The sequence below is a fragment of the Scyliorhinus canicula genome, chromosome 8 (genome assembly GCF_902713615.1).
Source record: "Scyliorhinus canicula chromosome 8, sScyCan1.1, whole genome shotgun sequence".
NCBI lineage: Eukaryota > Metazoa > Chordata > Chondrichthyes > Carcharhiniformes > Scyliorhinidae > Scyliorhinus > Scyliorhinus canicula.
Genome location: NC_052153.1, coordinates 191,532,065 through 191,544,798, shown reverse-complemented (window position 1 = coordinate 191,544,798; position 12,734 = coordinate 191,532,065). Strand labels below are relative to the sequence as shown.

Here is a 12,734-nt window from a genome sequence, read left to right as displayed (position 1 = left end):
GACAGTTTGTTCTAGAAACCAGAGAGGGTCAGACAGTCTATTCCATAAACTGGAGAGGACCATTCAGTATGTTCCAGAAACCATAAAGGGCCAGACAGGTTACTCTAGAAACCGGAGAGGATCAGACAGTCTGTTCTAGAAACTTGAGAGGGACAGACCGTTTGTTCCAGAAGCCAGTGAGGGTCATACAGTCTGTTCCAAAAACTGGAGAGAGAGAGACAGTCTGTTCTAGAAACTAGAGCGGGCCAGACATTATGTTCCAGAAACTGGAAAGGGCCAGACAGTCTGTTCGAGAAACTGCAGAGGGCCAGACAGTCTGTTCGAGAAACTGCAGAGGGCCAGGCAGTCTGTTCGAGAAACTGCAGAGGGCCAGACAGTCTGTTCGAGAAATTGCAGAGGGCCAGACAGTCTGTTCGAGAAACAGCAGAGGGCCAGACAGTCTGTTCGAGAAACTGCAGAGGGCCAGACAGTCTGTTCAAGAAACTGCAGAGGGCCAGACAGTCTGTTCGAGAAACTGCAGAGGGCCAGACAGTCTGTTCGAGAAACTGCAGAGGGCTAGACAGTCTGTTCAAGAAACTGCAGAGGGCCAGACAGTCTGTTCGAGAAACTACAGAGGGCTAGACAGTCTGTTCGAGAAACTGCAGAGGGCCAGATAGTCTGTTCGAGAAACTGCAAAGGATCAGACAGTATGTGCCAGAAAATGGAGAGGACCAGACGATCGTTTCCAGGGTATGGAGAGAGCCAGACATTCTGTTCCAGAACCTGCAGAGGGCCAGACAAGCCCCTCGGGTATTGGTGAGTCCTGTGGTTGGTGATGTGGGGGTAATGGAGCACAGACCAACTCTCTGATTATGCTATACTCAGAGTGACTATCTCTGACTCAGAGGAACAGCCTCACTCACTCCACGAGGGGCTGCGTTATAAACAGTATTGCGTTTGTTCTCTCACGATTACCTGAAGTCCTTTGGGGTGTTTGCAAGAGATGTGATCAAGTTCATTTTAAGAACCAGTTCTATCCTTCCCTTACTCCGTGCGGGATGGGGTAAATGAAGGTTATTGGAAAGTGACCGCGTAGTCCGTCTGGCTTTACCTTCTCATCGTATAATTCTCCTCTCAGGATCTCAGGAGCCATCCAGTACGGTGATCCAACCACTGCCAAGGGCTCTTTCTCCCCATCGCCACTAGGACAGATCACAGAATAGCAGCGGGTGAGCACTTCATCCTTCTAGAAACTGACCAATTGAGATCAACTTCTGCACACTTTATAAATTTGGAAGGCAGATATAGATCTAAGTACAACACATCATTCTATGGGTGCATGAGGAATGTTCATGTATGTCAGATAGGTCCTGCTTGTTACCTCCGCGTTCTTTGATGTAAGCAGACCAACCACACCCAAGGATTGGTGAAACAATAATGTGGTTTCTTTATTTGAAAATAAGACTACGTATAGATAGATTTATTAGGAGATTAAGTACAATACATCTGACCTCTACCCTGCTGCTTGCAGATTGCATGCAAATCGTGAGACTACTGCATCATATCCTGCCACATTCCCATACCAGCCTTCCCGAACAGGCGCCAGAATGTGGCGACTAGGGGCTTTTTACAGTAACTTCATTTGAAGCCTACTCGTGACAATAAGCGATTTTCATTTATTTCATTTCAGATTGATAATGATTCACAGCAGTTTCATAGAATTTACAATGCAGTTCGGCCCATCGAGTCTGCACTAGCCCTTGGAAAGTGCACCCCATTTAAACCCACACCTCCACCCTATCCCTGTAACCCCATCTCACCTTTTGGACACTAAGGGGCAATTTATCATGGCCAATCCACCTAACCGGCACATCTTTGGACTGTGGGAGGAAACCGGAGCACCCAGAGGAAACCCACGCAGACACGGGGAGAACGTGCAGACTCCGCACAGACAGTCACCCGAGGCCGGAATTGAACCCGGGTCTCTGGAGCTGTGAGGCAGCAGTGCTAACCACTGTGCCAACGTGTCGTCCTAAGTTTAAGTTGCATGTCAGTATATCGCAACATCCCCCTTTTTCGAAGCTAAAGGATTATCTCTAAAGAACCAAAATATTTACCTAGGAAAGCAAAAGAAAATCTCATTGCGTCGAATGCACTTTAATACAGGGCAATAGATTTACATGGTTTGCTTTCTTTCCAGCTTTAGTTGTGTCTGTGTGGGTTTCCTCCGTAACTTCACAGTAACTTCATTGCCATATTAATGTAAGCCTACTTGTGACAATAATAAATATCATTATTATTATTATGCTTGATATGATCAAGTTAGGTGGATTGGTCATGATAAATTTCTCCTTAGTGTCCAGGGATGTGCAGGTTAGTTCCCGGGGATAGGGCGGAGTAGATGGGGGGAGTTTACACGGGCGGGATCTTCTTTCGTAGGGTTGGTGAAGACTTGATGGGCTGAATGACCTACTTCTGCACTGAAGGGATTCTATGATCTTGGTTCTGTGCTCAGAAGCTCCGTGGTGATGGGTTTCACTGAATTGTTGAATGGGCTGGCCATCGTTGGAGGACAGCAGAGATATCCGATGTTTGTCGGGTTTGAAGAGATTGCAGTGACTGAGACCCTCACTGCCTGACCATTCCTGCCTGTACAGCTCATACCATCTGTGTCAGCTTTGATGATACGGCTCACCACCTTGTATCCACGTTCGATGGTCCAGCTCACTGTGCTGTGTCCACTTTAAAGGTGCAGCTCACCACCAGTATCACCTTCAACATTATAGCCCACTGCCTTTATCCTGCTTCAGTGATACAGCTCAATGCCTTTTCCAACTTTCAACACTTCTTTCACCAATGTCTCAAAGTGCTGGAAACAGAATGAGTCACATTGAAATGTTCCTGATGCTTTATAGGCATTTAAGCAAAGCAATGCTTTCTGTTCAATCTATTTGGACTCATCTATAGGACCTTCTGTTCAATCTATTTGGACTCATCATTGTATACACCCCTGTACCGAGGAAAGCAACCCAGCTGACTCAATCTTTGTCCATCGTAAAAATTCTCCATTCCTGGTAGCACCTTTATCAAGGTGATGGCACAGTGGTTAGCACTGCTGCTTCACAGCACCAGGGACCCGGGTTTGATTCCGGCTTGGGTCACTGTCTGTGTGGAGTCTGCACGTTCTCCCCGTGTCTGCGTGGGTTTCCTCCGGGTGCTCCGGTTTCCTCCTACAGTCCAAAGTTACAGAATGCTTACCCATGGCAAATCCTATTGAGTGTTTCACTTCTGCATTAATTGTTTTCTTCTGCTGGATGTGAAGGACTGAGGTTTGTATTCTGTTTTGCAAAATCATCAGAAACTGTGCTGCCACCATGTTACATTCTTCTTCAACATACATAGACCAATCATACACCAGGATTGGTGAAGCAATACTGTGGGTTTTTTGTTTGAAGATAAGACTATATACAGATAGATTACTGGAGACTAAGTATAGTCCATCTGATCTCGACTCTGCTGCTTGCAAACGGCCCTCAAACCATGGGACTATATCTGATTGAGGTGGTAATATAGAATTTACAGTGCAGAAGGAGGCCATTCGGCCCATCGAGTCTGCACCGGCTCCTGGAAAGAGCACCCTACCCAAGGTTAACACCTCCACCCTATCCCCATAACCCAGTAACCCCACCCAACGCTAAGGGCAATTTTGGACACTAAGGGCAATTTATCATGTCCAATCCACCTAACCTGCACATCTTTGGACTGTGGGAGGAAACCGCAGCACCCGGAGGAAACCCACGCACACACTGGGAGGATGTGCAGACTCCGCACAGACAGTGACCCAAGCCGGAATCGAACCTGGGACCCTGGAGCTGTGAAGCGATTGTGCTATCCACAATGCTACTGTGCTGCCCCTAATGACTGACAGCTGTTTAAGATACATCCCTTCAAGGTGCATGCCATCAAATCGCAACACTGTACACATTGAAACCATAGGCTAGATACTGAATTGATGCTGCTACATTGCACTCATACCCTGGGATGTAGAATAGACAGGGCCGGCCCAAGGCACCGGCAACTCGGGCAGTCGCCCGGGGCGCCATGTGCTAGGGGGCGCCAGAGACTCGGGTCCCGCGCATGTGCAGTTGGGCCGGTGCCAACCAGCGCATGCGCGGTGGCCGCCCTCCCCTAGGGCGGCCCCCTCCGCCCCCCCCCTCCGTCCGCCCTCGGGCCCGCCCCCGCGCCTCGGGCCCGCCCCCGCGCCTCGGCCCCGCCCACTCCGCCTCGGCCCCGCCCACTCCGCCTCGGCCCCCCCGCCTCGGGCCCTCCGCCCCCCCGTCCGCCCTCGGGCCCGCCCCCCGCGCCTCGGGCCCGCCCCCGCGCCTCGGGCCCGCCCACCTCGCCTCCGCCTCGGCCCCGCCCACTCCGCCTCGGCCCCGCCCACTCCGCCTCGGCCCCTCCGCCTCGGCCCCCCCGCCTCGGGCCCTCCGCTCCCCCGCCTCGGCCCCCCCCGCCTCGGGCTCGGCCCCCCCCCCGCCTCGGGCTCGGCCCCCCCCCGACCCCGCCCCCTCCCCCCCCGGCCCCGCCCCCCCCCCGCCCCCTCCCCCCGGCCCCGCCCCCGAAGGGCGCCGAAGTTTAGCTTGCCCGGGGCGCCAGCAACCCTAGGGCCGGCGCTGAGAATAGACACTGCACCCATATCCCAGATACTTGGCCGAGACCAATAACATTAAAAAAAATCTGAATCCCTAGTTATTTATGGAAGCAAGATTCCATGGTAATATTTTACTATAAAAGAGTCAAACAAAGCAAATACTACATACTACCAACTACTTCCCTTTACACTAAAACCTAGAATTAACGTTAGCTAAACATGAATTAACAAGCGAAATGTGATTGATTATTAACTATAATACACATTAAATGGCAGGTACAACTACAATACACCTATAATGAATTGACCAGGCAGTCCATCCATCATATATTAATCATTCATCAATCTTCGTCACGAAGTCTGTCAAAGCTCTGCTTCTTCACAAAGCATTCAGGCTCCTTTTTCTTTTAGGATGTAACCTGATCCTAAGCTGACAGCAGTGCATAATCAGGTTCCACAGGAAAGGTCTTCACCAAAAATGGCACACGCCTGCAGATAACTCTACAGTCTGGACGGCGTGATCCACTTCAAGGAAAAGAAACATCTGCAGCAACTATATACCTATTCATGCTATCAGCTTCTGGCCTCTGTCTTCAGCCTGCTTGTACTGCACCACTGGGATCATCATCATCTGAGCTTCGGTAGCTCTCTGTCCTGCTGTATGGTTTTGACCAGTTCCAGATTCTCCAGATGTTTTGGTTTCCACTCTCAGTTTCATTCTTGATTTCCTTCGGGAGGAGAATCAGTTTCCTTTTCCGGTTTCTCTTTTCAATTTGGGCGTGTCTCAAAAATGACAAGCTGTGAAACCCTGGTCTCCATCACAATGCTAATATGGACCTTCATTATCTGAGAAGTCACCTGTGGCCAGAGGACTTTGCTATGACTTATCTTTATTTTAATAAAAAACAGTAGTATTAAGCTAATGTAATTTAAATCCATCCGAACACCTTTGACAACAGTAGGAGCTTCTCACTGTCCAGCAGGACAACACTGCACAATCTGTGTGCTTCTCCAATTCTGCCCTTTTGTATATTCCCCACTGCCTTTATCCACCATAATAATAATAATCTTTATTGTCACAAGTAGGCTTACGTTAACACTGCAATGAAGATGAAATGAAAATGAAAATCGCTTATTGTCACAAGTAGGCTTCAAATGAAGTTGCTGTGAAAAGCCCCCTAGTCGCCACATTCCGGCACCTGTTCGGGGAGGCTGTTACGGGAATTGAACCGTGCTGCTAGCCTGCCTTGGTCTGCTTTAAAAGCCAGAATTTAGCCCAGTGTGCTAAACCAGCCCCCAAGTTACTCTGAAAAGCCCCTAGTCGCAACACTCCGGCGCCTGTTCGGGTACATGGAGGGAGAATTCAGAATGTCCAAACTACCTAACAGCACATCTTTCGGGACTTGTGGGAGGAAACCGGAGCACCCGGAGGAAACCCACGCAGACACAAGGAGAACGTGCAGACTCCGCACAGTGACCAGGAATCGAACCTGCTGGGACCCTGGAGCTGTGAAGCGACACACCATTGGTGGTCCATGCATTCAGCTGCTTCAGCGCTAAGCTCTGGATTTGATTTGATTTATTATTGTCACATGTATTAGTATACAGTGAAAAGTATTGTTTCTTGCATGCTGTACAAACAATACATTCCGTACATAGGAAAGGAAGGAGAGGCTGCAGAATATAATGTTACAGTTATAGCAAGGTGTAGAGAAAAGATCAACTTAATACGCGGTAGGTCCATTCAAAAGTCTGATGGCAGTAGGGAACTGTTCTTGAATTGGTCGGTACGTGACCTCAAATTTTGGTATCGTTTTCCTGACGGAAGAAGGTGGAAGAGAGTATGTCTGGGGTGCGTGGGGTCCATAATTATGCTGGCTGCCTTTCTGGGGCAGCGGGAACTGTAGACAGAGTCAGTGGATGGGAGACTGGTTTGCGTGATGGACTGGGCTATATTCACGACCTTTTGTAGTTTCCTGCAGTCTTGGGCAGAGCAGGCTCCATACCAAGCTGTGATACAACCAGAATGAATGCTTTCTATGGTGCATCTGTAGAAGTTGGTGAGGGTCGTAGCTGGCATGCCAAATTCTTTCCCGAATTCTCCCGGGAATTCTCTCCCGAAACCTCTCTACTTCTCCTTTGCAAAACGCCTTGACACCTACCCGTTTGTACAGACCTTTGGTATCCTGTACTGATATCTCATTATGTGGCTGAAAGTCAAGTTTCTGTCTGATTATGCTCCTGTGAACAAATTACCTTGCTGATTTACGTTGTAGCCATCGAGGGATGTGCCCCAGAATAACAAGGTATCTGTGCTCTGAGCCTTTGAGTACAGAACAGAGATGTGCCTCGCTTTGAGAAGAACAGCAACCCACTACGTTTTTAAAAAATGATTAAAAGCGGACAAGCTCAGGCCTGAGCACTCCATCAGAGTCGGCCCCATAAACTTCATGACAAAACTCAATCTTAGATCCTGACCTACTCCATTAGAGGCAGCCATGCTAAGCGGCTGGAGACTGACCTTTAAGGCCCGATCTACTCCTCTGAGTGGGCGCATTCTCATGACAGGTGAATAGATGACCCAATCAAACCGGTGACATTTTCCCAGCTGCCAGAGGGGGCATCCTGTCATTTAACTGTTAGATTTAACAGCTCCACTCAACAAATAGCTCAATTAACCAAAGGACAGTGAAAATGAGTTGTCGCACTAATGTTTGTGGGCTTATTAGACACCAAGCTGCGAAACAGAGACCGTATCCAGCCAAAAGGTAAACTCCAAGATCCGGCATGAACTTATCTTCAACTGTGCGGACTCAAAGCAGGGTCGCCCTAGGCCCAAGAGGATATCGATACATTGCTCTCTTGATGCAAACACAATTTTATTATAATTCTGCTGCAACGTTTTCCAATTACGAATCCCTATTTCATCATTGGCAACGTGGACTGCCCAAGCACACCTGCCACATTGTAAACACAGTCCCACCATGAGGGACGCTGGTATCCTTCAGTTCTGCCTCTAGTAGTTGGGAGGGAAGGCCGATTTTGATAAGGTCAGATGTGACTTAGCCAGAGTGGACTGGGAGCAGATTTGGGTAAATCTGTGACAGAGCAGTGGGCCACATTCAGGAAGGAAATAGGGAGAGTACAGGGCCAACATGTTCCAATCAAGAATCTGACTCATTCAAATGGTTTCAGGAACAGGAGACATAAATTTCTGATTTTGAAAAACGGGTTAAAGGGATGTGGGGAACAGGTGGGGAGGTGGATTTGAGACCAGGAAGGGATCAGCCATGATCTGATTGGATGGCGGAGCAGGCTGGAGGGGCTGAATGGTCTATTTCTGCTCCTAATTCCCAAGTTCCTAAGAAAAAGGGTGGGGCCAACAAACCCAGTCAACCCTGGATATCCCGGGATATCCAGCATTGGATGAGGAGAAAAAGAGTGGCCTACGGCAGACATCGAAGGCTCACTAGAGGCATATAGAATGTGCAAGAGGGAACTTAAAAAGAAAATGAGGAGAGCAAAAAGAGGACATGAAAGGTTAGTGGCAGGTAAAATAAAGGGAAATCTGTAGCTGTTTTACAAGTCCATTAAGGGTGAAAGGATAACTAGGGAAAGAGTAGGCCCCATTAAACACCACAGCGGTAATGTGTGTGTGGAGCCAGAGGATGTAGGTCGGGTTCTTAATGAATACTTTGTGTCAGTGTTCACTCGTGAGAGGGACAGTGTGGGTGTAGGAATCAGGGAGAAGGACTGTAATGAAATTAAAGAGATTAACATAGTCAGAAAGGAGCTTCTGAGTGATCTGGCAGGCTTAAAAGTAGACAAATCTCCAGGTCCAGATGAAATATAGTTGGGTAGGGTGCTCTTTCCAAGAGCCGGTGCAGACTCGATGGGCCGAATGGCCGCCTTCTGCACTGTAAATTCTATGAATGTAGGAGGGTTGATCAGTACATTTGCGGATGATATGAAAATTGGTGATGTGGTAAACAGTGAGGAGGATGACCTTCGATTACAGGAGGATATAGACGGGCTGGTCAGATGGGCTGGTCAGTGGCAAATGGAATTCAGTCTGGTGATGCACTTGGGCAGGACAAACAAAACAAGAAAATACATGATAAACGGCAGGACCCTGGGAAGCACCGAGAATTAGAGGGACCTTGGTGTGCATGTACACCCGTCCCTTAAAGTAGCAGAGCAGGTGGATACAGTGGTTAAGAAGGCCTGTGGTATAGTTGTCTTTATTGGCCGAGACATAGAGGGCGCGATTCTCCGCAAATGCGGAGAGTCGTAAAGGCTGCCGTGAAACACGGCCAGTTTCACGGCAGCCTCCTCGCCCCCTCCTGGGACCCGATTATCCCCCCCGAGGAGAGGGGAGCAGGATCGAGATGTATAAAATTATGAGGGGCATAGATAGAGTAGTCAGGAAGAAACATTTCAGAATGCGAACCGCATGTTGGCGCACCAGCTGCGGAAGCAGGCTGCGTCCAGGGAAATATTAAAGATCCGGACTGGGGCTGGGGATGTGGTGTCAGAGCCAGGAAAGATAAATGAGACATTTAGTGATTACTACCAGGGACATTACGAGGCAGACCGGGGGGAGAGGAGGGGGACATGGGGCGGTTTCTGGACGAGCTGGAATTTCCCCAGGTGGAGGAAGCAAAGAAGTATTTAGATGTGCATCTGCGCTCCCAAGGCTATGGGTCAAGTGCTGGAAAATGGGATTAGAATGGTTAGGTGGTTGTGACTGGCACAGACTCGATGGGCCGAAGGGTCTTTTCTGTGCTGTTGGACTGTGTGAATATGACTCAGTCTGAGGTGCAGAGGAACACTCTTGCTCCAACCCTGATACCACACTGCAACCAACAGTGTTGTAATACAGAATAACATAAAACCAAAGGATTATATAAAACTAAAGACAACCTTCAGACTTTAAAATGGAATCTGAATTATTAACCTCGATTATCCTGTGCCTTCTAATCTTACTACACCTGATGATCACACTTAAGTTTTACTTTATTGCCGCCATCAAATAGTGACTAATTTTATAAATACTGGAAGCACTCACTCCTCAATTCGAAGTTTATGAGTTCAACCCCCTCAGCTGGATGTTAAAAATCACAATGCATTATTTCAAGGAGGAGCTGCAGGTTTCTGTAGACATTATCATAGCGCTGTTTGAGAGATCCTGCTGAGCACAAGTGGATTTTCACGGCACAACTCACAGACATTTAAACAAGTTTTGAATACGTTGGAAGGTTATCTGGGCTGTCTTGTAGATTTCCATTTACATGGCTCTTTTCATGACCATCGGATATCTCAAAGCGCCTTTCAGCCAGTGGAGTACTTTTTGAAGAGTAGGCGCTATTGCAATGTAGGAATCGCAGCTGCTAATTTGCTCAATGAACTCCCTGAAACAGCAATAAATTAGCAATGTAAGAATGACCAGATTGTTTGTTTTGTTGTATTGTTGATCGAAGAACGAACACTGGCCGGAGCCTTGTTGGGAATATCTCCCTTCCTCTGCCTTGAAATGATCCCCATGGTGCCACGCACCCGAGCCGGCAGGCGGGGTTATCCTGCAACAGTGCAGCACTCCCTCGGGACAGCACTGGAGTGTCCGCCTTGATTTTTGTGTCTGGCAGGCCATCATAGACCCACGGGTGGTCGGGGGCAGGGCAGGGTAGTACCCAGGGTACTCCCCTGACACCCAGGCGCCTTGACACTGCCAGCCTGGCACCCTGGCAGTGCCACCTGGTCACAGCACAGGAGGCTGTTCGGCCCATCATATTAGTCCCAGCCCTCCGTAAAACCAGCTGAGCTAGTCGTTCCCTAATGGTACTGCAAGCATGTTCTCCCGAGGAGCTTATCCAGCCCTGTTTTAAAGCCCCAATTGTACCTGCCTCCACCATATGCTCAGGGAGCGCAGTTCAATATCCAAGTTCCACATCCAGATAAATATCTGGACTTGTTGCTGATTTGCACCACATTAAGTTCTGTGAGTTTAACATGGAGTGAGGGAAGTGTATGAAAATTGGAAATGGCACTCAGGAACCTAATATGAATTATTCTGTACTTAAAACTTTTACTTTCTGCACTCCCATCATAAACCTTATCCAACATAGTGGCTGGTGCACACTGCAGTTTAGAGTAAACCACGTTGCTGTGGGTCTGGAGTCACATGTAGGCCAGACCGGGTAAGGACGGCAGATTTCCTTCCCTGAAGGACATTAGTGAACCAGATGGGTTTTTTAAACAACAATTGTCACAATTCTGAAACTAACTTTTGAATTGAATTCAAACTACACCAGCTGGCAGGGGTGGGATTTGAACCCATGTCCCCAGTGCAAAATCTGGGCCTCAGGATCACTAGTCCCATGATGTTACAACTACACCAGCATATTAGTAAGTCACCAGGTCCAAACAAAGGGGAAAGGCTGAAATCTTCAAGTATAACTTCAATGATGGCATTAAAAGGTACAAACCAAAATACAATGGATAATTGTTATTGTCTTACTGTATCACACACATTGGACGCGATCGAAAGGCTTCATTGCGCTGGATTTGGTGACGTGACGAGTCCGTTATATCGAGAGAGAGGCCTCTCGCAGATTTACGAGATTCAAGACGCCTCGCTGGGTGTTTTCCAGATTTACATATTTAAATGAGCAGATAGACTCGCTTAAATATGTCGTCTCTGAATTTTCCTAAGGCCCAGGAATGAACGTTCACACCTGGGAGACCATGGCACAGTTTAGCACCGATCCACACAAACGTCCGAGCAGGTGTAACGGCACCTGTGTGGGGGTCTACCATGTCATCGGAGGCCCCGGGGTGATTGGGCTCTGGGCAGGGTGGTACCCTGGCGCTCTCGCTGCCAGCCTGGCACCTTGGGACTGCCACCCAGGCACCCTTGGCCTGGCACCTTGGCACTGCCTGACTGGCAGGCTGGTGATGCCAGGTTGCCCAGGTCGGGAATCAGGCCCGGGGGTGCCTTGCCCTTCTGAGCGTGGCCTCAAGGAATACCAAACAGGTAAGTGGGGGCTTGAGAGGTATCCAGAGACTATGATGGGGTTCAACAGTTCGGGGAGCGGGGCGGAATTTAAACCTGGTGCCCCAGTATCTTCCTTCACAGGAAATGAAGGCAAATGTGGCCTCGGTGGGGCCTTCCTCATCAAGGCCAAAATAAGACCCGTTTGACAGCGGGGTCGTCCTTGGTGCTGCCGGAGGCGAGAAACAGCCCTCTAAACACGTCCGAAATAGGACTCTGTTTTATCCCCGTTAAAACGTACCCATTATTTTGGGGAATTTAATATTTTTAAGCCTGTATTTTGGTCATTAGAAATTACAATCGCTGCAAAAAAAAGTTGAGCAATATTTTCAGAAAACTTTCTGAACAATCTGTCGGGCCTCAGTGACCAGCTTGAACAAGCACAGATTATAGATTCCAAATTATATAAACTTCAACTTGGATTTTTCTAGCTGATCCAAATGAATGAGAAAAATGTGACCACAGAATGTCAGGTGGGGCACACGAGAGGCTCACAAACATGGATGGGAAATACTTATTTGCCCCCCCCCCCCAATTAGTACTCTTACTGAGACCTCTTTGGCCCCAGTAATTGAAATTATTTAATTCAATGTGAGTCACAATAGGACATTGACCTACGAATAGATGTTCAGGCACTTCTGGGCCTTGATGGGAGGCAACTTGAGGAGAGTACCATGTTTTGCTCCTGCGTCCTTATTACTTGGACTGTATGCATGAGCAACTTTGCGATAATGCGCCATTATGCACAGGGGCTATACTTAAAACAGCTGAGTATGAACACATCCCATTGCTGTAACACAGCAAGGGTCAGGATGGGTTATATATAGCATAATAGCAGGATAGGCCAGGAACATGTTACAAGCTGCAGTGGAACATACACAAGTTTTGACACCCAGTGAAATACGAAAATGAAGCGGGAGCCTATGATCCACTGTTTGTTGCACTACAGAAAAAAATAAATTACTTACACTTCTATTGTACCTGCCGCAAACTCACGGTATTTAGTACTTTTGAAGTGTATGGACTGTTACAACGCAGGAAAATGCAGCAACT

General features: G+C 48.3%; 1 protein-coding gene across 2 annotated transcripts in view; it reads right to left on the bottom strand.

Annotated features, from left to right (window-relative positions):
- tesk1b (testis associated actin remodelling kinase 1b) overlaps nucleotides 1-12,734 on the bottom strand; it is a 138,638-nt gene that overhangs the window by 21,736 nt on the left and 104,168 nt on the right. For both annotated transcript variants that reach the window (XM_038805911.1, XM_038805910.1), the window contains exon 6: nucleotides 1,091-1,181. In XM_038805911.1, the coding sequence (XP_038661839.1) occupies nucleotides 1,091-1,181 (91 nt within the window). The remainder of the gene's footprint in view (nucleotides 1-1,090; nucleotides 1,182-12,734) is intronic.